The sequence below is a fragment of the Python bivittatus genome, unplaced genomic scaffold (genome assembly GCF_059951505.1).
Source record: "Python bivittatus isolate LINGU-HERP-01145 unplaced genomic scaffold, Pbiv_v1 ctg000700_np1212, whole genome shotgun sequence".
In the NCBI taxonomy this organism is placed as follows: Eukaryota; Metazoa; Chordata; class Lepidosauria; order Squamata; family Pythonidae; genus Python; species Python bivittatus.
Window position 1 is genome coordinate 44341251 of NW_028277098.1, and position 24749 is coordinate 44365999.

Sequence of the window (24749 nt, forward strand, 5' to 3'; positions counted from 1 at the left end):
AAGGACCTTAAACATAACATTTTTCCCTCTGTAGTAAGCTATACATTAGCACAGCAGAGGCAACTGTTTGGAAACGAGACATGCTTAACACGTGGGGGATGACCCAAAGTGAGGAAGCAACCTTGTACTGTGTATGTAGGATTTTAGACCAAGTCTCCCCCCCCCCTGCTATTTTAAAGAACTGTATTAAGCTTAATACCGGCAGTACAAAAAAGCAGGATTCTGAAATAACAAGCCACTCTGGAGCTCTGGGTGCCATAATCTTGCATTAGCATATGAAAATTTAGAAAAATCTGTGCTTTCTTTTTTAGTAACACATTACATCTTCTTTTCCTTTTTGGTTAAGCATAAGTGGCCACTCTAATTGCTGAAGTTTTGCAGTGTGAACTCATGTTTGAAAATGACAACATTTTTTATGTACAAGACATCTGCTCCTAAGTGATCTTCTTCCTGGCTTCTTTGTAGTTCAGTTCCAAGAAAAAAAAATTAAACATATGATTAGGTTTAAAATAAGGAATTATGACTTGTGTTGCATAGAGATATCTAACTTTTTTCCCTATGGTGAACAGAATTAAGGTATTTGTATACTGTATTTAAAAAATGCAGCATCCGTTTGCCCAGGAAAAAAATAGGCCTATTGTAATACTGTATCCTCTGGAAAGCAAAGCTTCTGTCAAGCCACATTCACCTTTCTTTCATCTCTCTTTAAAACTATTTTATATCCACCACAATTTTAAAACCAGAAGAAATGATGGAACTTTTCATATGCTTTTATTTTTAGCAGAGAATGTTGAAAGCATATCTATATTTAGTGGGACTTTTAAGGGCTGAAGGTGGCAAAGTGAGAGTTCAGACCAGAGAAAGTCATTGTATAAACACTGATCAGATCCACTATAATTCATGTTTGGGGGAAAAGCAATTAACAATCAGCTAACAGGAAACAACTGGAAAAAAGGCATAAAGCTGGGGTTATAGGGTTTGCAGCAGGCCAATCTTCTACTCATATATGGATTCTTTGCCAGCTTCTAGAAAAATAGTGATTAATAGCCATGCCTGGCCCAAATTCTGGTACAAATACTGTTTAAATTTAGTAAATCAAGTTAAATCTAACACTAGATGAATGTCAGGTTCATATGTCATTAGCAAAGATCCTGCACATGCACATACAAAATAAATCTGACAAATCACTCAAAAGCAAACATATATTTTAATTTTCACAAAACAGAATAAATTGGTATTTTAAGTCTTCAGGTGAGGCATATTTCTGGCTTTGGGAAAGGGGATAAATTAAAAAATGGGATCCAGCCATAATAGAATTCCTTTCTTAAAATCCAAATATATACATACTGAGCAGGTGTCCAATGCGACAATGCTGAACTGGCTGCTGTTTGATGGCTGAGGTGCCTCACGCTGGACTTACAGTGAAGCCACAGGAGATGCTCCCCTCCTTCCATGATTCAGTGTAGCTGTTCGATGAAATGCATTGACCCAGTAACCTTGCATTGGGGCCTTAACTCTAAAGAGTCTAATTTTTATTAATAAGTGAAAATGGTGGGAGTTTGTTTTTTTTAAGTAAACAAAAGCCAGCTTTTGTAAATTTTCACAAAATCCCTGATGACCCAAGAAGCACTTCAAAAAAAATGAAATAGAAATAATAAGACTTGAGGAGGGTCACCCCACTGCCCTGATATTAGCAGACTGTCTTGGCTTAGCTTGGCAAAGGATCAGAAAGGCTGAATACTTTCATGGGATGCGTTTCCTGTTAAGTGCTTTGTATCTTTATGGACCGTCAGGGAGAAACAGACTGAGACAGATAGGCAATCCAAGGAGACATTCCATTTTGCTGAATTAGTTCCTGATGAATATGAAATCAAAATGGTATTTATGTAATCATTACATTTTATCCCACCCTAGAATTTATTTGACCATTTGTTCACTGGTGACTTAGAGCATTTTATTAGTGATTTGTCACTCCAGCAATGCTATAAATCTGTAGGGAGGAAATCGTTTATTTCATTTGTATCCCAGTCCATAATATCAGTGGCTACCATTCAAAATGCAATCAGCCAAACAACAAATTCAAGTTGCAACTAGGAGACAGCCACTTAAAAGCTGATCATGCTAGTAATTTGTTTAAATTTTATAAAGCCTGGTCTACCCAGTGACTCAGAGTGAATAATACTCTGAAATGCACATAGCCAAAGTAACTCACATATTTAACCATTTTACAACTAAAGCAAGAACGGTCAGTGTGGCTCTCCAGATGGTAGTGACCTTCAATTTCTAGTGCCTTAACTAAGATGGCAGATGGTGAGTGATACAGTATTTTAATTCAGCAGTATAGGGAGGCCCATTGGTTGCCCATTTCTGCAGTTCAGTCATTGACATGCTTCTTTAAAAATGTTGTAGATACTTTCATGGGCCTTTAGACTGGGGCAGCATTTTTCAGTCTGGGAGGCCACAAATTCATCTTGCTAACCATCTTGTGGGCCACAGGAGGTCTTCAGGTAATGAGATGGTGATGTCACCAGTTTTTTCAGAGGAGTGAGGAATTATTTTTGCTGTATGAATGGAGGAGAATATATGTTGCACAGGGGTGGGATGGGGTGGGGTGGAGTAGATACTTCTCTGTTACAGATATTTTCACTTCCCATCTGTTTGCTGCTTTTAAAGGAGAATCTCCTTTACTTTCAGTCAATGCTAAGACATTCTCCCTTCCAATATACAGATAATTAATTGGATGAGAAAAACAAAACAAAACACATTTTGTCTTCCTATCAAGTAAATACAATATATCTGAGCCACAAAATCCAGAACTGGTCAGCGCAGAATCAACCTGTGGTGTGATGTAGCTTGAAAGCCATGACGGATGTGACACTGCTGTGCCAATGCAGATATACTATCCTTATTACTTGATGTCACCAATTATGATGTTGTAGACTTGTGAATTATATGTTTATTTGCTAACTTAGCCATTCATGGGATGGGGCCATAAAGAGCTTTGTTTTTGTCACAAAAGTGTGGGTTGAGTAAATGAGATAATTTAGGTGTGTCCTTAGAAAAGCATGTAACTTAATCTTCTACCATGTGATATGCTTGGGTCAGTAAAGATGTGTTTTCATTTTAACTCCACTTCCCATTAATCCTCTTCCTCTTCCTCCATTTCCTCATCTGAATGATCCTCATTTTTCAAAGGGTCACTGAATTCAAAGTTTCCTTCAATGTCCAGCACTTGCAGATGCTTCAGTCTTTGGAAGGTGCTTTCTTTCACAGCACTGAACGCAATCTTGTTAAACCTTGAAATTTAAAGGAAAGAAAATGAGTAGAATTACCTCCAAATACTGTATTACAATGTCCTTCCCTGTCTGGTAAATCCTAGACTAAGAGGAGGATTCTTTACCACAGAATGGCCTTTTATAAGGAGAAAGGAGGTTAGTCTGTATTTCCATTTTTTGCTCACATTTCAGTGTTTCGATTTCATTTCCTCCTATCCTATCTTTCTTCATTCACGATGTCTTACAATTTCAGGAGATTTCTGTATGCATAAAGGTAGAAAGGTCTGTATACCTGACAAGGATTCATAAGCACAACAGATGCACAATTTCCTGTCCATATGCAATTAGCACACATAATGAAACATGCTTGAAGTATAGAGTTCATATATAAAGAAAAATATATTTTTTACGTTTGTGAAGCCATTAATATTTTTCTGAGAGTCTTTTTCCTGGCTACAGACCTGAGATAAATTCCCTTTATATTGGGGGTGGAGTCAAAAGCATCCTCTGGCACAGTGCTGATCTTGTTGCTCTGAAGATACAGATATTCAAGAGATTCTGGTAAACCAGATGGAATGGAAGTCAGATGATTGGCAGCCATGTCCAGTATCTGGAAAAGGATCCACAAGAGAATATTAATTTAAATAACTAACAAAAGTCGTTCTGATGCTTTGAAAAGGATAAATTGCTATAAGCATCTTCAGAAGACCAAAAAAAAAAAAACCATTGTTAGTAGTGGAAGAAAAAAGAGATCAAGGAGAGAATGGATATTTTTGGCTCTGGTCTCTCTCAATCTGTCTCTCACACACACACAACTTCCTTCAGGTCTGCCCAGTATACAGGACAGGAAAAAAATGTTTGCCCATTCCGAATAAGTTTTAGGCGCTATTTCTGAAACTGCAAAACTCCAGGCAACATCTAGATGGCAACAAGGAGTTTGAGTTCCTATATCTCTTTCCTGCCAACTAGTGATCATCCAGATTTTGCAGCCCAAATATAGTAGACTTTCCCAGCCCTAACTGAAATCACAGAAGTTAAACTAGGAACTTCTGTATTTTAAACAAGTACCCTGCCACTGTCCCTCAGAGATGCTACTATTTAAAAGAATCTTTCATAAATATTGAATTAATTGAAGTATTAATTAAAAGATTCTGTTTTTCTTTAGTTCAGGCTGGCCAACGCTAATTCTTCAAATGACTATTTTGGAATGAGACAATCAGCAGACTAAAAAGATAATCAGCTTTCATAAAAAACTATTCAATATTTTGGTTTTGGTTTTGGGAAAATAGAACTGGGAATCAACTACATTTTGACATTTCATACATTTCAGTATGCCAGTTGATCATTTTGGCCTTAAGTCCCAGCTAAAGCAAACAAAAGCAATCAAAGGGGAAAATAAAAAATAAGAAAGGTCATGGAAAATACTGAAACCCGTATTCATTTATTTGCTATTTTTAGCCTATTTCCTCCAAGGCTGATAATAAAGTATGTGTCTATTAAATAACCACTTTGATTTTTAAAAAAAGTTGAAAAGCCTACAGCAGTGTTTGTTCTTTTCAACTGAACTATTAGTACACAGTTTAACAACACAGTTACCATCATAAAATGCATGTCAAAGCTGACTTTGCTTCCTTTTTAATACCATTTATAGCAAACTGAAAAATTGATTCAAAAGGCTGACTTTGCTTCATTTTAATACAACTTCTAGAAAATTGAAAGATTGGTTCAAAATCCTGAAAAGGCCTTTTCAAAAAATCCTTTTTAGCTATATTTTTGTGGGATTAGACAATGCCTGATGTTTCTGTATTAAACAAGTATGTTGCAATTAAAAAAACTGCTGCATTTTTTCTAATCAATAGTTTTGCCACCAGTTTTTACATTTCTTTCATGCAGAAACACTTGGTTTCACCTTTTTGGGGTGGGGTGGGGGGTTTGGTGCCTTCAAGTGAGTTTTTGGTTGTTAGTCCTGGCAGTTGCTTGGACTAGTCCCTGCAGTTTTCTTGGCAAGGTTTTTCAGAAATGGTTTGCCATTGCCTCCTTCCTAGGGCTGAGAGAGAGGGACTGGTCCAAGGTCAGCCAGCTGGCTTCATGCCTAAGGTGGGACTGAACACATGGTCTCCTGGTTTCTAGCCTGGTGCTTTAACTACAACATCGAACAGGCTCTCTAGTTTCACCTAATCTTCCAAAATGCTGTCCCCTTCCATAATTTTGGAAAAGTGGAGTAGCACACACAATTTCCAAGGGACAAACTGAACTTCGGGGAAGAATAGCATTTAAAGTGCATAGAAACGGCCAGTTCTTGGACTGTACACATCTTATCTAGGGCTGCCATCACTGTCTCCTCCTCCTCCTCTTCCTCCTCCTCCTCCTTTGCATTCATAATTTTTTGCCCATCCTTTTAATCTCAAGAGATTTATGTAATATGGCTAGTAATTTCCCTTCTATACACATGGACCCTAGAAAGTTCCAATGTGAACTGGATACTGTTTTCCAGGCTTATTGTTTATATTTCCAGAAAGGGTCCTCCCACATCAAGTAACCTACTTTGCCTAAACCATCAGTCCCAATGGAGGAATTTGCCTCAGGAAAGGATGATGTGGTAGACTTGTGTGCTACAACCACCTTTTCACCCTCTCCCCCTCTGGTGTTAGTGGATAACAGATAGAAAGCCCTTCTAGGTATGGATTTGGCTGAGGGAGAGGGATCTGGCAGGATACCCAAAGAGGAGGATGGGATAAAGTACTCCCAAAGGTGAACCAAGGGAGTCCCCCCAAACATTACATGCCAGGCACAACAATTTGCTAGAGGGAATCATTATTTTAAAACTGGAATAGGTAAAGTCAAATTTGCATTGTCTGCTTTGTAGACTGGGGTTGAGTCAAAGGCAGGGTCATGAGGACTTTAGAAGTGCATAGCAGGGCATGTTTATTCCATGGTTAGAGGATGGGAATGTATTTGATTCCTTAATATTCCACCCATCACAATACGTTTGGTGCTTCTTTATTTCCCCTCCTTTTTCCTGTCCATACTGCCCCCAGAGCTTCAGATTCGGTGGTGAGCTAACATAATATTTACTTTTTCATATTGCATGGACTTGCATCATGCGTTCATTTTGTATCTATTCTTGCTGTAGTTTTCTCAGAATATGCAGCTTAATTTTTCTCCCATAGATCTGTCTATATGAAAGAGTTATCTACTATTTTTGACATTGTTCATATGCATCTCTAGATCTAGATCTCTGTCTGTTTGTACCTTAAGACTGGTGAGATCTCTCCATGATCCACTGTGAATTAAACTGATTTTCAATTTATTGGCGCTCAGATACAGCTCCTGTAGCTTTGACATTCCAGAAAGTGTGCCCTTGGGAATGGAGCTGATCAAATTCATTTTTAACTTCAGGCTTTGCAAATTCTTGGGGAAGCCATAAGGCATGGTGCGGAGTTTATTGCCAGAAAGATCCAAGGACTTCAGTAGCCTCAGTTTACGGAAAGACTCCCGATGAATCTTTGAGCTAGTGATCTTATTGTAACTCAGGTTTAGTTCCTCCATTAAATAAGTGGTAGCAAAATCCTCCCTGCCAATTTCTGAAATCTGGTTGTAGAGAATCATAAGAGTTTTTACTCGTCTGGGCAGCCCGCTGGGGATTTTTTCCAGCAGGTTGTTATATAAATGAACAGTGTGCAATTTCTTCAGACCATGAAAAGCCAGTGGATGGATCTCGTGGGCCTTCAGTTTGTTATTGTGAAGCAGTAGATATTCCAGGTTCTTGATTTGGGTCAAGACATCATTGCCAATTGATCTTATTGAATTCTTCTCTAAGTGGAGAAGAACAATGTTTCGAGGCAAACCAGGTGGGATCTGGGAAAGATTATTGCTAGACAAATCCAGGTACTCAAGGCTTGAGAGTTTCCTTGGGGGAAAAAAAAGACACAGTGTAGCAAAACACACAGTGTTAGTAGAGGGGAAATGAATAGGCTTTGCCTCTGTTCCTTACCACTGCAACTACACCTGCAACTCTGTCAGACCTTTTTTTCATATATACACAAAAACTGCTGCTACTTATACAATTTATGATTAATAAACCCCAGTTCAAGAATCTGCACCTGATGGTTGCACCTTTAAAGCAACACGAGCAGGGTGTGGTCGAAAAGGTCAAGCTGGCAGCCATGACAATGTGATCAGAATTCCTGGGCGGAGCTTCAGTCACACTATCATGGCTGTCAGCTTGACATCTTTGACCACACTCTGCAGACACTCTTGAAGACAAGTCTCCTTTTGTGAGCTGCCCTTTTAATCTCCTTAAGAATGAGGTAAGTATTTAACCAAGCTGTTCAAGACTAAATGAACTCGTTTACAGTTTAGTGCCTTAATCAAAGGATCAGACAAAAAGGAGTCAGAAATAGCCAGTAATGTCTTACAATAAAAGAAAACAAACTTGGATGTCTAAACCATTAATGCTTGAGTATGCTTCAAGTCCTTGAGACTTTACAGTGTCGTCTGGCCTTTACCCTTTGCCAACTGCTTGAAAACAAAGTGGGTTTTACAAAATAGGGATTTCTAGAGATTAGAGGTAGAAGTAGGTGCTGTGCAGGGGAATTCAACATGACCAGTCAAAAATCATGAAAGTTTTGGTCAGGTGCTTTCCAGGTAATTCCTACAGTATCTTGTTTTTTGCAGAAGGCAAGGTAGCCTTAGATGTGGATGGTAAATTCTGGCCTGATTGTTACCGGTGTGGTCTTTGTTTAAAGAAATGGTGTTGCAAGAGGGAGCAGAAGGTGGATTGCCACATAATCCACACTCTATTGAGTGAACAATTAAACTTTGGTCCCTGCTTTGTAGTCAAGCCAGCAAGCGCTTTGATAAGGTAGTTCCTAACCCTATATGTGAACAAATAGCAGACATCTATTTCTTATTCCCTTCTTGAGCAGGAAGGAAAGAAAAAAATCAGAAAGAGAAAAATACAGGTGAAAGACATTGGCCAGTTCTGTCTGCAGCCTAAACTGCTTGTCTCCATGGTGCTCTTCTGTATTTCTAAGCCAACTTCAGAAGTTCCACTCTGGATTGAAGTGGGTTGGCAGTGGAGCCAGCTGGTGCTCACTTTGGATTATGGCCATTACAAGACCGAATTGGTTGTTTGTCTCTTTCATGCTCTTTCCATCTGTGCAGGGAAGGCAAGCCTCACTGGCTGGTTCCTGGGTGGACTGGTCTGCAGCGCCTGCCTGTTCCTTTTAGGGACTGTCCCCTCCTCACTAGTCCTTGGACCTTTCCTTTGCTTCCCCAGATGTTTGTCCACAGGGATGCCTTCACCACCACCACCACCTTCCCATATTATCTCCTTTGGCAGACCCTTTCTTTTTTTTCTTAGGGTACCCTCCAAAGCTGCAATAATCAATGCTATAGGAAACTAGTTGTTCTTTCATTCCTACTGTAGGTCCATGGAAACTGTAGGAACGAAGAACTGAAGCTTAGTTTCATAGAAACAAAATTGCATAGTTCCTACTTGCAACTTTAAGGATTTTTTTAAGGGAAGAGAAGGGAAAGTTTGCAGTATTGTGCTGTGGACAGGGGGTGGGAAAGCAAGGGGAGCATGCTTCACTCAGCTGGGGCATAAACTGACAGGTTGTCTGCTGGGGGCATAACAGTTGAACGGAGCATGAGTTTCTAGGGTTGAGGATAATTCATTGATTTAATGGACCATCATTGGATCAATTGTAATATTATTCTTTTTTTAAAAACCATCTGCAGAGGAACACAGAACATAATAAACAGGGCAAAATGGCTCTCAGGGCAGTGACCAGCCACTGGAGGGGAGAGATGAGCCAGGCACAGTAGCCCATTGGAGTTGGGGCTGCTACTAGAACAGCACAAACTCCTGAAGGCCATCCACTCTGAAGGGCTTAAGACAGCTTGGGTTGGAAAACAGCACTTTTGAATCGAAGCTAGAAAACACAAGCATGGGGTGCATTTGCAGTGGGCCAGGAAGTTGAAGGAGAATGACATCACCTGTTTCTGCACTCAGGAAGCGGTGAATGGATCTCCCCGCTCTCTGGACCACAGTTCCACAATAGAATCCATTTCTGGGTGGATCTGATTTCCTGTCTATCCCCAGTTACTGTATAACTAGGGATACCTGTGGCATGCTGATAAATATTTAAGAACCAGCTCTGCTGGCCCTATTGCTGATGCCATGCTGTGCTGCACCGTTAGCAATGTAATAGTTGATTGGTGAGCCAGGCATAGTGGCTCAGCTCTGCTTTCAACCAATTTGCAAATTCCAGAAATTGTAACAAATGGTTCTTGCAAGCTCGTACAAGCCGGCTTCAGCACACCACTGTATATAAGTATTTATTTTATTATCTTGTTGCATTAATGCTTAGGTCTAAACCTTGGGTCCTAAAGCAGCTTAAAGATCCATCACAAGATACAATATTAATATATTTGTTTAGGTGTATATGATTAGACTTAAAGGGGACATTGTGAAACTGTGTTCCTTCTCTCTCATGTATCATAATAAAAGGTTCCTAGAACTTTCTATCAAAGCCATGAAATCAGGAACTGATGCTAGAAGTTTGGAGGGACAGGAAGTGGGGAGAATGCATTAGGAACTGAGGAGTGGGTATTTTCCATTTTTGGACTTGCTCAGAATATGTACTATATGGCTTCTTTATTTTTTCAGAAATAAACTGCTTGGTTTCAAGAGGAAGCAAGAGGAAGCATGCTCATCTCTAGTAAATTTGGGGAGCATTACATTGTATAAAACTGGAATTGTCTGTGTTAAGATAATGTTACTCTTAAAGTACTGATAGGTTGTTAAACAAGTAGAAGTGCATTTGGACATAAGGCTTTAATCAGAAACATTTTCTTGTGGAAGTAAGTCACACTGGATTTATTCCCAAGTAAGTATTTATCAGATGGTACCATTTGTAAATGGAGCAGGAACCTTTGCCACAGGATTACCATTTTTATTATAAGATCACAGGGAAATACAACCATGTAAAGCAACCCACTGCTATTATACACTAAATGTGCATCCATTAAAGACTAATAAACTCACCAGAAGGTTTCATTGTCCATCCCCTCATTGGTTAATTTATTGTTCTGCAAATATATCTCTCGAAGTTCTGACAGCTCACTGAAAGCTCCTGCAGGAATCTTCTCCAATTTGTTATTCTGTCCAGAAACACAGGGAGCAGAGTGTGAGTCTCTTCACTGAAGCTTCAGTCCTCAAAGTATAAGAGGGATATTCTAGGGTGGTTGCAGTGAAAGGAAGAAGCCAGAGAAAAGGCCAGATATGACCTGAAGGCAATGTTCCCCACCCTGGTGACCTCCAGTGAACATAAGAAGACAGTCTCCAGAATCCCCTGCAAGCCTTTTTCTGTTCTAATGCTTATACTGTATCATTCCCAAGGGTATGTGCAAGAAGGGAATCAAAAAAGTCAAGATGGCAGCACAACCATGTGATCAAATGCCCATCTCTTTTTATGTGCATTAAAAAGGGTGAGGCTTCAATCACATGGTTGTGGCTGCCATTTTGATTTTTTGACCTCCCTGTGGACACCCCTGAACATTCCACAGGAACTCTGCTGGGCTGCTTCCCTTACTGTATTTTCATAGTAAATATTATTATTTTATTAATTGTTAGGACACTTTTCCTCCAAAAATCTGCAAGCTGTACAAGCACATAAAAATACAAAACTCCAAACCTCAAAATACAACATTACCAACTTACGAAAACAACAAACCATTAAAACTATGTAACACTTATTTAACATCTACAGCAGCCTGCTAAACCAAAAGCATGGATGATGAAGAACTTCTTAAGCAGCAAAACTGACAATAGTCTGACTCACGTCCCGAGATTTGTTTGGCAGTATGCTGGTATAGTCTGGCTGCTGCCTAAAATGCAACTTTGGTGATGCCATTGCTTTTTAAAGACTCTATCAGGTGGGTTTCTTTTTTAATTGTTTTATGGATTGTAATGTTATGAACTCTTGAGCAGACAGTATGATCCATAAATGCAATAGCTAGACAATAGATGTATTCAAGGGCTAAGAATCCAAAAGAATCAGCTTTATAAAGGCTGAGGTTCTGACATGCCATGGAACTGATATCCTACCTTAAGATGTAGCTTATACAATGCTCGTGGAAGATTCTTTGGAACATATTTTAAGAAGTTGCTGGACATGATCAAGACCTCCACATTGTCAGAACCATTGAACATGCTTTCTGGTAATCCGGCATCATCAAGCTTATTGTTGTGAAGGTAGACTGACCTAACAGAAGAAAACAGTGGAGACAGTGGGGTGGGGAGACAGAGAGAGAGGGCTGGGAATCAATGTTGTACTGCTTGATTGCTATCTCATAAAGTTTTCTGAAAATGAGCACTCTTTTAAGTCAGCTACTCAATCTAGTTATGTCAGAAATATATATCAACTACTCAGTCTAATGTCAGCAGCTATCTACTCTCTTCCCAGCAGATATAATTCTGTCTATCTCTATCATGCTCCCACTTGCCTATTTTAAAGCTAAAGTACTCCAATTATTGCAATGTTCCTTCATAGGGAAGTTGCTCTCAAATCAGCTCAGTTGCCCTTTGCTTTTCTTTTTCTAGCTCTAGCCTAAGGGCCTTTTCCTACTTGCCCCTAACTCTGGGACCAACATGCCCTGACAACCATTTTCCTCTCTGTTTTCCCCATGATAATTGCCTTCATTGCATCTCCACCCAGGAATGAGAAGACAGCCTGATGTTGTCCTTAACCGTACTGGTGTTGAAATAGCATTTTCCTCTTACTCCAACACCATCCAAATTCATAAAATCTATTTGGGTTTGTCACCCATAAACCTTTATCTCATGGAGGAAAGCCAGACAGTGACTAGGAAGAGGCCAACAGTGCAGGACAGGGATCAGCCATGAGGACAGTCTCAAGCCCATCACAAATGGAGAAATATTTCCCTTGAAAAATCGTCCAATCTGAAATTAATCTCAGCAATATATTAGGGAATTATATTTCTATGTTGTTTTCACCAGGGCATCATCTGTGTTTTGAGCCTTGCAATTGGATAAAAAAAGGGTGAATGGGCCAAGTGCATGGGAATCAAATGTTACCACAGGGATTAAATAACAAATTCTTTATTGACACAAAACTATTCTCTGAATAGTAAAACAATCAGAGAAGAGGTTAGGTCTCAGCCTTCCCAGTGAAATATGTGATAATCCAGATGCTTGTCTGTGAAAATGACAGAAGACTGCAGTTTGATTTGGGGCAGTTTGACACAAAGGGCAAGCTCCGTGGCAGACCTGCAGAAATCCCAGGTTCAATCACAGCATCTTCTGGCAACAGAAGGCAAGACTCCTTAATGAGCCATGGCCAGTGAAAGTAAGCAATGCCAAGATGGAGAGATTTCTATTCTAACTTGGGCTAGAGAATTTCGTACATTTAGAGATGTGGAGAGAGGGAGGGCTGAGTTTTTAGATTCTATTCAACTACAGACATTTTTGAACACTGTAGCCTTCCTGGATATATGATGTGGAAACCATTGAAGCATTTAAGCCAAAGGTCGGTACTGTGTCATCCATTAACTCCAAAGCTTAAACAAAATAATTGTGAAAACAAATGTAATTAAATTTGCAAGATTTCTGTGTTCTTGCAGGACATCTTGCAAGATGTCAGCCCTTCTAACTTTTTATAATATTTTATATATTTATTTATAGGGCCAACATCATGGTTTGAAAGCCTGAAAAGCCTGAAAAGTTTCTGACCCCTGATTTTAGTTTATTCTTCCATCTAGCCTTTATTGGCATATTTGTATAACAAACAAATATTGCAGCATATCTCTAAACCCTCTTCCCTAAGGGAATCCAACATGAATGATTACTATGTGTTCCTGGAACTTCTCACTACCCAGAGAAACAGAGTGCATGTAACTATGTCGCCTTTCTTATTTGAGCTACCTTATTCTTGCTGTTGACATACCTCCTTTGAGAAAGAAGCTAAGAGAAAAAATAGCATCCCATGTGCACAATAAATCTCAGAACTAGTGAATTTTTAACTAACAGGCATGTTTTCTGAGAGATTTTCTAGTGCAGTTGCGATCTGCATGCAAGCGAGCAACATCCAGTAAAGATGCCAACATGAATTTGTTTGTTTGGATCTCTTCCCCATGAAACAATTCTCTTCTTACAAACATTCATTGTATGGCTTTACATGCTGCTGCTGCTGCTGTTGCTGATGATGATCCATCTGCTGCAGAAACAGGGCGCATTAAACCTCCTTCCTGTTCCTCAAAGCCTCTTTCTTTACCTCAGGTTTGGTTTTTGTCCAAACGTGAGATCATAAATTTTAGTGAGATTATTGGCAGCAAAATCCACACTGATCAAAGTCCGTGGAAGGAATTTTGGAGCCACTGTGAGCTGGAAAAAAAGAGAAAAGGCCAGAGAAGGAAATCATTGTCAGAGACATAAAGGCTTCAAACACACTTACCCTTGGGTTTACTTCAGAATATTAAATGGCTATTTGTTCCAGCGAGGAAAGGTATTATGGCAGATACCATAAAATTGCTTCATAGTAAGTTGCTTCTGCCTTCCTCCCTAATACCAATAAATACCAGTGTAGAAAGCAGTTAAGCTTTCACATCAATATACTTGGAAAGACAGGGTTATTGGGCTCAACGGGTATATGGGAAGGACAGACTGAGAGAGCAAATATATCTGGCGCTGTTTGTATGTCCTTCCAGAAATAGTTCAGTCTCCTTTCTTGGGCAAGTCCCAGGCAAACCAAGAGCTGAGGACCAAATCCTCCTAAACCATTAATTCCACAATCCCCAGCAGAATGCAATATAAATAGGCCATAATTTTTTGCAGAAGGCTGCTTCTCAGGCTACCTTTGAGAACCACTGAGGTACTTCTGACTCTGTTGTAACCCTGTGGGGATGTAATGGGAAAACTATGATCACTATTTAACATTTATTTTGAGCCAGTTGTGCACTGAACATTGGATGGGGGGGGGGCACCAATAATGAAACCAATGTATTACATATAGAGAACGGGCTTCTGGTATTATTTTGCTTACTAAGATTTGTTTTGAAAAAGAAAAGAAATGTGTATTCTTCTAATATGGTTTCGTTGCAAAATCCCTAAGTGTAGAACTTGTTGATTTTAACTTGTTGGTTTTAAACATCTGCAAAGTATTTCATGGGGAAATATTATTTAATTAACTTCAAATATGCATCCAACAATCACTGCAGATTGAGGGACTGTGTTCATTGATGGAAATAAAATTAGGAAATGGGAACAGGACAGTCCAGTGAGAACTGAGCATGCTCAGTGAGCATAAGCTACACTAGGGCTCAGAACGCTAATCTGGAGAATTTCACCAAGCAACATTTTGCTGCTGGCTCCACGTCAGTCAGAGAAAGGCCAATGAGACCAACTCAAGCCATTTAGGCCATTAAGTTCAAGGTTCAGTTTCGGAATCCAAATTAAAATACAGTGGAACCTCGGTTTATGAACTTAATTCGTTCTGTGACTCTGGCCGCAACCCGAATTGGTCGCAACCCGAAGCAAATTTCCCCATAAGGTTCAATGTAATTACCGTTAATCTGTTCTGGCGTGGAGGACAGGGAGGCGGCTATTGCTTGGAGGGAGAGTCCCCCTCCCTACGACCACGTGTCAGGGGCGGAAAAATGGCCGCGGACCACGTGTCAGGGGTGGAAAATGGCCGCGGACCACGTGTCAGGGGTGGAAAAATGGCCACGGACCACGTGTCAGGGGCGGAAAATGGCTGCGGACCACGTGACAGGGGCAGAAAAATGGCCGCAGACCGTGTCACGGGAGGGAAAATGGCTGCGTATCCTGTTCGTACCCCGAGGCAGAGTTCGCAAACCGAAGCAAAATTTTGTGGCCGGAGCTGCTCGTAACCTGAAAAGTTCGTTAACAGAAGCGTTCGTAACCCGAGGTTCCACTGTATTTACTATTCTTGACAGATGGCTGTTCATCCTCTGCTTGAATAAATATATAATATATATCAGTTAAAGCTAGGGGGAGATTCCACTTTGTGTTCTGTGTCCAGTTCTGGTCTCAACATTTTCTCAAGAAAAGGCAACAAGGTGGGGAGGGGGGACACTACAATTTTGAGTCATATGGACTGAGAGATCCCTTCTACATTTTCATCCAAGTTATTCATGTTATTCTACTTGTAAATATCCTTATTCACTCAAAGCATTCATTCAATGCTACTTTTTCTTGGGTATGTCTGAAATTCCTGATGTAGGTTTTTAAATGTAATTTAAATGTTTTTATTTTATTATTCCACCTAAATGCAGCTTATTAAATCTCTGTAGTTTTATATCTAATAATTCACTGGGGAAGCCAATAACTCCGTCCTATCCCTGCCCTTCTGCTGAAGATGAATTTCAGCTAAAGTCTCTATGCTGGAAAATATATTTCAGTTTTTAGGCCTATTTTTTGTGTATCTCTGACATTTCATTGAAACCTCTTTTAAACAAGTTTGCTTTTATTATTTAGATGCAGTTTTCTTTTGCAGCTACAGCAGCACCAGGAAAGGCCAATGATGGCTATTCTATCTCATAGAAAATTTGGACAGAAAAGTTCTGGAATATTAGTCACAGCCTGGCTTGGGTTTCTCTTTTATGGAGCCCTCTTCACTGCCAAAACTGTTACATGGAAAATTGCTGTAAATGAAGGAAAGAACATAATGTTATGGGATAAGCAATTTGGTACAGCACCTCACCAATAACAGCGCACATTGTTTGAAAAAACCGAGTTGCTGAAATTTCTCTTTATATAATACAGTATAGCAAATACTGTGGAGCAGTGGGGTTTCCAAAGAGTTGTGCAGACTTTCATAGCTGAACTCCAGCATTAAGATGGTCCCCTTCCCTTATCACTGAATTATGTACTGAGTAGGCCAGCTAAATAAACCAATTAAATAACATTAATAAATAAATAAAATAAATCCTTGTGTTTGAATAGGGAGGTTTGGCCAATAGCGCAAATGCAGAACTCTAACAGAGACTGGCAGGAAATTAGCTAGCAAGGAAGCAAGAAAATATTTAATGTATTTTTTATTGGTCAACCGATAAGATAAGAACTTAGTGCTAATGATAGAAAATTACAGAATATTAGAAACAGAATAACCAGATATTAAGCCCAAAGCTCTCACTGTGGTGCTTGTTTTGCTGCAGTAACTGCGATTTGATATTTGTGGTTTCATACCTGCATTATGATGGAGACTGGTTATACGCTAGCCATACGCTGATCTAAGATCAAATCATATGATTCAGACATCAGTCTTTGTGTAATTTCATTTCCCGTACATTTCAGATAAGGCAGCCATTTTCTCCTCCCTCTCGAAATTACCCAGGGAGACAGGTGGCTCCCTTTCACTGGATGCTTTGAGCAGAGGCTGAACAGCTATCAAACTAAAGGAATATTTTGTGGTCAAGAAGCTCCGTGACACACAATTTTTTTTCCAAAACTGCAACAATGGTTGGATGATTATTTGAATCCACAGTTTAAATACCTAAGATTTCAATATTTGAATCTTATTTGATGGACTTTTCTCATTAGAAACCCATTCTCTAATTTTCTTAATGTTCTAATACATTTTTATATATAATAAATTCATGAAGATCCTCCAATAGAAGAGGAACAATATTAAATACAATGGCTTTCCTTCTAAAAGATAATAGTAAATTTCCTCTTAATGTCACATACAGTAAATTTAAAGAAAAAAGGAAAGACCTTAGTAGGGAAAAGAAAATATTTGCCTCTTATCATATCCTCATGAGTTTAGAGAACTGTTTAAAGCAAAATCTGCAACCGATACAGTTTCTATGTGGAAAGGTACATACAATTTTTATCTGATAATATATAAAAATGTGTTGCTCTGTTCAGGTTTGTTTTTTTTATCCTTCCAAAGAGCAAATGTATATTATATAACCTCTTAAATCTCTTAATAGTAGTAGTAATTTTCATAGCATTTGTGGAGCTGCTCTACTATTGCTTAGCTCTAATCTAACTAGTAGTTTCACCCAATTCCCAAAACTTCAAACCCACCACGTTGTACTAGTCAAGGGATTATGCTCCAGCTTAGTGCCTTTTATTGTGACTGGGAGAAATGGGAGTCACAAAGCCTACATATCTGCAGGACACCAAGTTGGGAGAAGTAGCAGTTCTTTTTTTATTATTATTATTATAATAAATTTTATTATGTTTTCAAAAAAAGTTAAAATACAGAAAAATCAAGAAAAAGAAAGGGAAAAAAAAAGAAAAAAGGGGGGAAGGAGGGGGGCATAAGAAAGAAAGAGTAGCTTCCAACTTTCCTTGGTACAGGTAAAGATGCAGTATATATTTGCCTCTTACTCTAACATCTAAACGTTTACATAGTAAAAAACAGTTTTTAATCTAGTATTCAATAAGATTCCTAAAATCAATCTATTTGGGCAATACATATAATTTGTACAAGATATTTCTATAAGGATAACATCAATCAGCAAATCCCAAAATCAAAGTTGGATTTGTTTGAGTATCAAGCAAAAAGTCTAAGAGTGGTTTCCAATTAGAAACAAAGTTAGACAGTGCTCCGTGGGAGAAGTAGCAGTTCTTGAAACATTTGCTTACCTCGTTATTTGCAAGGTACAGGTAATTCAGATTCTCCAGCTGGTCAAATGTATTCTCTGGAAGTCCTTCAAAGAATATGGATACAGTATTTTGACAATCAGTATCTCAGTTGATAGTAACCACTAGAACTTTTATCTCCTGAAAGATTTCTATCTTTGCGATAATGCTGGCTGTTGCTGGTGTTATTTGGAAACTATCAGAAATATCAGATTCACATAAAAAAAATAAAAGTGATTTTGATTACATAGTTTGGGATCATCCAAATAGATACTCCTGGTACATTGACTTCTTTGAACAGCAAATCCCTGCTTCAGTTGATAATGGTGAGTTGTGTAGAACTATTGACATTCTGGTTGAGATAATGGGAACCATAGTCCAATACAAGTAGTCTTTGCTTACCGACCACTCGGTCAGTGACTGTTTGAACTTACGACACCACTGAAAATAGAGACTTATGACTGGTCCTCAAAGTTGTGGTCGTTGCAGTGTCCCCACAGTCACGTGATCACAATTGGGGCACATGACAACTGGCACGCTTTTACAACGGTCGTAGCACCCGCAGCCACGTGATTGCCATTTGTGAACTTCATAGCTGGCTTCTGGCATGCAAAGTCAATGGGGAAGCTAGCAGGAAGTCACAAGCTGCAGTCATGTGACATTGCGCTTAATGACCCATGGTGATTCGCTTAATGACTGCAGCCAGAACTGATGGAGTAAGTTGGTATGATCACATGATGTCACATTAATGACCTCACTGCTTAGTGACAGAGTTGCCAGTCTCTATTGTGGTCAGTAAGTGAGGACTACCTGTATATCCAAAGGGCTCAATCAGAACAGTAACAGAGGATCATCATCCATTTAAAGGCTAGATTAAAGATAAAGATCCTTAAGAGGAGTTCTTGAAGTTACCTGCCCCACAGTTAGGTACATCAGGGCAGTAGACTGAAAGATCAGATAGACACTATCTTCCCCATGCTGATGACATATTTGTTATTTAAAGCATAACATTTTCTTCCAATTTTGCATCTATACAGAAATGACTCTTGCAAATTTTGTACCAGGAATTTTTTTTTTTCTTTTAACCTTTTTTTTGGGGGGGGGGGTGATACACAAATAGACCCTCCATGTTTAGGAAGTGCATCCATCAAACTGATAGTTCACATCACAGTGAAGCTCCTCAGGAACATAATCATTTGCCAGAAAAAAAAAAATAGAGAAGTTGATGGCTGAAGTATACTTAATATACTGGGCCAGAATATGACATATGGCCATTTTTTGCTGTAATCTTGTCTTTGTTGGTTATTATGTTTACTTTGAAGCTATTTTGGATTTTTTCAGCTTACCTTTGGATGTCAGTCTGTTGTTTTGTAAATTCAGTGTTTCTAGTTTATGGAGACGTGCAAGCTCTTCTGGAATTATTTTTTCTATCTGGTTGTTCTGGAAGAAGAGAAAGGATGGATTAAAGATATTAGCTAAAAGTATTTGATCCATAGTTAACTTGCACAGGTTTTCTTTTGAAACAACAAGATCACTTGAATGGCAAGGAGACCTCTCTTGAATGGGCTTAGAGGGTGACACTGTCTAGTCACCTGTTCACTTTTGGCTGTGGCTGCAATAGGTTAAGAAATCAAAATAGGGCCAGGACTGAAAGAATTCCTCTGAATCCACTCAAAAGCTTGGGTATGACCATTAAAAATATTGTTGTTATTGTTGTTATTCTTAGTGATTTGCAGCACTTTGGATATGAAGGCAAAAAGATGTTTTGGAGCATGTGGGGGTGAAAACATAGCACCCATCTGCAATTCCCTAACTCTGAGATTTTCCCCAGGATTGGGCAGCTGCTCTTCCACCACAGCTTTTTGTGCAGATAGTACAGTAAGTACAAGTGTTTTAGTCCACGGCGCACTTTGCCAGGTGCATATACTTCAATTACAGGGAGTCCTCGTTAGTGAGCACAGTTGTGGCTTCACTTAGCGACTGCTTCGCTTAACAACCAAGTTGCCAGTCCCAATTGTGGTCGCTAAACGAGGTCTACTTGTAATGCCTTTCCCATTCTTCAGTTTTGATAATCTGGTTACAAGCTTTGCAGTGAACAAATATTACAGGTGACTAGAGGGCAAGGGGTCTTGGGTCATCAAAAAGTTGTCAGTCCTTGTTTAGTGTTCCTATACCTGTAAGGAAAGGTGGCTTGTCATTTCTGGGACATCCATGGGAAATTCTTTCAGTGAAAATCCACCACAATCCACAATCCCTTCCGAGTTGCAAGTGCATTTTTTAGGACAATCTGGAGCCAAGGAATTATGTTGCTGACTGAGTAGCTCAGGGGAATTTTCTGGGAACTCGTTGCTGTCTTCGTTGTTCTGGCCTTGAATCCTGCTGAAGTTAAACACCAATAGCCACAGCACGGGAAACAGGAATAGGAACTTCAGGAACATTTCCACTGAAATCAAGGAAACATTACAGTGTGTTGGAGATTGTTGCTAGCTGTTTTTAACGAGTAGGCACTGTCTTCTATAAAGGCAAAACATTTTAATACAGAAGTTGAAAAACAAGTGGGTAAACCTAATTTACCATCAGGCATGACCAATCAAGTGTTGTATAAGATGACTCCAAAAATCTGCAAATCAAACCTAAACTTTCCAAATATGTCTACTTTTCACAATAGGACAAGACCAGGCAGCATGGTGTGTGCCTGTGGGCACAAATTTGCCTTTGTAGAGCTCCTTTATGCTCATTGGGCTCCTATTCCTGCAGTGTTGATTTATTTTTTTAGATTAATTTTTAAAAAATAGAAAGGTGGCATGCTACAAAATGAAGAATCAGCTTTTATTTATAATAATGCATCTGGGCTGCATACATCTCCAGAGGCATCCTTCAAATGTCACGGTGTGTTGCTGCATCCCAATGCTTGCTTGGAAGTGTGCCTGTCAGCCCTGAAAAAAATGACAGACTGATTCTGGGCCCGTGGAGCAATGTGGCTAGGACGTCAACTGATACATGGTGTTTTGTGATTAATAATGGCCAAGATAGCAGCCATTGTATGACAGTGTTCACAACATGACCTAAACTTTCCAAATATGTCCATGAGCCTCAAAATCCTACTTCTAAAATTAAGCATAGTAACAGAAGACTGATCTTTGTTATCTTAGTATTTATGTAAAGGGAGAAAAAATTGAACTTTTTCTTAATCTTACAGCACAAAGCTACAGCAGTTCATAACTAAATTTCTCATCTTCTTAAGTCTTTCCTACCGTGTACACTTTTCTTAACTACTACCGATGTTATTTATATTATTTCATTTATTTGTTACATACATATCCTGCTTTTCACTCAGGAGCTGCTCCCATTTTTCCCACAACAACACTCCTGTGAGGTGGGTTGGCTGAGAGAGTGACTGGCCCAAAGTCACTAATTAATTTTGATGGTTGAGGATGGACTTGAACTTGGTCTTCCCGGTGCCTGTCCAACTCCATGCCCTCATCCTTTTTACTTTGTAACTAGCCAATCTAGTTCATGGCAGCCATTTTCCAGGTGAGCAAGCATTCAACCATTACCACCTTTGGCAACCAGAGTGCCCACAACATGATGTCCACCACGTGCACAACCCACTGTTCACTTATTATATTCTAAGTAACTGGAACAGCTGCTCTCTAGGACAACTGCTTTAGTTCCAGATGTGGTTACCCACAGCCTTTTCACTCCTTCCCAGTGTGGAAGATGTTATTAAGTATGCCATTTGCCACTTGAATTATTTTATTTGGAAACAGATGTACTATAGACTCAGTTTAATCAAATATACTTAGATGCATAGCAATGTACTATAGATGGTCTCTGGATAGATATTCATTAATAAAGTTATCTCATATTAAGATACCACTTAAGTTTCTAATTGTATAACTAAACATGACTGAGAGGTGCAGGGCCTCATTCTTTGATCTGTGAGGAAGTATTTAAGGGGTCATCAGAAAATTGTTGTCTCATCTTTGTTACCAAGCAATAACCTATATCACTGTCTCTATTACTATCCATCTCATGTATACCGTAGGCATGTAGCCTATGTAATTACTCACAGTAACCTTATATGGCAACTTTTTCTCCTGCAAGGTTTAGGGTCTGACAACTTCTTGTATTCAATAAAACAATTGTTTGGATCCTCTCCATTTTTTTTTGGTAAGTTCTTTGGGGGTGTTTTCCACCATACCGCTTCTTTAACTTTGACAGTTTTTCAGTGTTTAATTTTTCAGAATATGATAGCTAAGATGTAGAATAGAATGAAGGAGTGACAACTTTTCAAAAGCAAAATAGGACATATAATTACTGTTTTGAAAGCCAGCCAATGGGTGATCTTTGGCAGTCTTAGGTCCTCACTCCTCTGAGGAGTTGAAGTACTTCCCACCCCTCCTTGAGTAGGCAAAAAACTAATCCACCATGAAATTTGCTCTGCCCCTTGCCAATCCCTATCCCGCCTCTTTTGCCTCTGTTTTCAATCATTGCAGTCCCCTGTCTTCCCTGCAAAGTAATAACTGACAAAGATTTAACAAATTGTACACACCTTGAGGTTTCCCTCGAATGAAATCAGTATGAAGGAGAAAATATTACTTCAACACTCGTCTAGCTAAGGATGACTGAAGTTTCCCTCAGGAGCTGGAGACAAGATAAAGGCCACGTCATGGCAGAAAAATAAATGTCAAAAAATAATTGTTCCCAGGGCATGTTCGCGAATGAGCAAGTGCTGAAGTTCATAAGCATGTAATATTTTGTTTCAAACAGAATATCATTGCCCAAAACCACGCAAGCCTTTTGATATTTAAGTTTATGTCCCACATCAGTGAGTTTTTCCAGAGACCTCCATAGGATTTAATTCTGACTTCAGCCTCAGAAACTGGTCCAAGCTATTTGTTGTCCACACTCCAATTTCAATCATCAAACCTTAAATGACTTCCACTATCAATGAAATTTCTGGCACATTATATATCTTCAAGGGTGCTGAGTGTGCATCTTTTTCTTTGATCACTTTCTGTCTCTCAGATACATACATACACACACACACATGTACACACACACATGTACAGACACACACACATGCAAACACAAAAACATGCATATATCCTATACATACAATAAACCTATATAGATCCAATATACAGAATGTATACATATGTATATACATCATACACACACACACACACACACAAATATAAATGGATGCAATGTTGAAATGAAAAGTCAGATGATGGATTACCTAGATTTTTTAAGAAATAAGAAAATAAAAGCAACTTTTTTAAAAGCACTACTTCAGGCTCTGCTAGCAAGGAACAAGATACTCATGCTTTTGGCATCAATCTTTCCCTCCTTTGAAGCAACAGCAGCTTTGATACCCTTGGGACATGCTTGGGATAAAGGAACATCTGCTAGGTTTCACAAAGAAGGTAATAAAACTAGGCAAGTTATTCCAATTAATTTTTTAGTTCAAAGAAAATCCTGAGGTGTTTTGCTTTTTGAAAACCTCAGTTTATATAAAGTGCCTCATTCAAAGCTTGTCCTCACTTCAAGCCTCTGCCAAGACCTCACCAAAGGTTGGCTAAGATCCTGTGACACTCGACCAAGCACAGTATAAAGTTCCTAGAGTAGTTTAATGGGTACAACCTTCTTGAAGTTGTTTCAGAGTCTAAAACAGAACTTCTGCCAATCAAGTCTTATATTCCTTGTTTCAGGAACTCATGGTGGGTAGGAATTATGTCTCTAGTAGTGCTTGGATATGTAAGGAATTGTTTGAAACCTATCTCCTGAAGGAGAGGGGAAGCAATTAGACATGCACAGAAAATAAACAGTCAATGACTCTGGTGCCTTCAGGCCTCTGCTATGCCTCTTATTGTTTCCTGTATTACTTGCTCAGCATTATCAGGTTATGCAGATTTGTGTGTCCATGACTTTCCAAAGAGCTGCAGCAAAGTCAAAGCCACTGTTTACCATCTCCAACTACCAGGCAACTACAAAGTTAAAGTGCAGAAATAAACTCACCTCGACTTTGTGGACAGTGATGGAAGTGTCTGGAAAAAGTGTCTCTCTTGTCCCCCCCACCAAAGGCTCCGTTTGCTCATGCCATATCAATTATGCACGCCGAGTGCCGAACACTTTCCCCCTTTCCCGAGTCAGAGGCTTTCCAGATGTGATCAGCAGAACTAGTAAGGGAGGGGGGAGAGAGAGAGAGAGAAAGAAAGAAAAAAAAATCAACTTCTCTCCCAAAGAGAATTTCCTGTCCTTTTCTATGCAGGGAGGAATTTTCCAAAGTCACCATATGGGAAGATGTAAGTAAACAGGGTTGAAGAATGTAATGGAGGAGAAAATATGGGAGAAATTCATAGTTGTGATATGAATTAACTGGCTTGGGCACTCCCAGTCATTTTTATCAGCAGAGGCTGTGGGAGTAACAAGGAAAGTGAGAGACAGAGCAGCCAATTTATTCTAGGCAGCCTAAAAAGCAAAGGAAATAATTCTTAAAGCACTGCCTTTTCCTAATAGCTCTGCCACCTGAATATTTTTGATTCCCAAATGCCAAGTTTGATTCCCACCACCACCAATTACTTTATAGATGGCCTCATGCTTCCTGAATTTAAACAGAGGAAGATCTTCTTTGTTTCCCTCATCTTTTCTCATTGCTTGGGGTTTTCAGTCCACTTGATATTCTCCTCAATGGCAGGCCCACATATTTCACATTTATGTGGGATATGACCACAAATGCCTGCTATCTTATTCACCTCGTTTTTCAGGGGAGAGCTCCATTTCTTTGTGGAACTGAGACAGCCGCTGTCATTTCAACACTTCCAGATGAA

General features: G+C 39.3%; 1 protein-coding gene across 1 annotated transcript; it reads right to left on the bottom strand.

Moving 5' to 3' along the window:
• Positions 1–754: 754 nt before the first annotated feature.
• PODN (podocan) lies at positions 755–24293 on the bottom strand. Its single transcript, XM_088153725.1, has 11 exons — positions 23938–24293; positions 22469–22560; positions 20088–20356; positions 19260–19353; positions 17917–17981; positions 13577–13686; positions 11392–11548; positions 10330–10445; positions 6528–7185; positions 3737–3885; positions 755–3296 (listed from the first exon to the last, which is right to left on the bottom strand). Exons 3-11 carry the CDS (start codon positions 20349–20351, stop codon positions 3140–3142), a joined length of 1770 nt encoding a protein of 589 aa, XP_088009851.1. The 5' UTR covers positions 20352–20356; positions 22469–22560; positions 23938–24293; the 3' UTR covers positions 755–3139.
• Between the last annotated feature and the right edge of the window lie 456 nt (positions 24294–24749).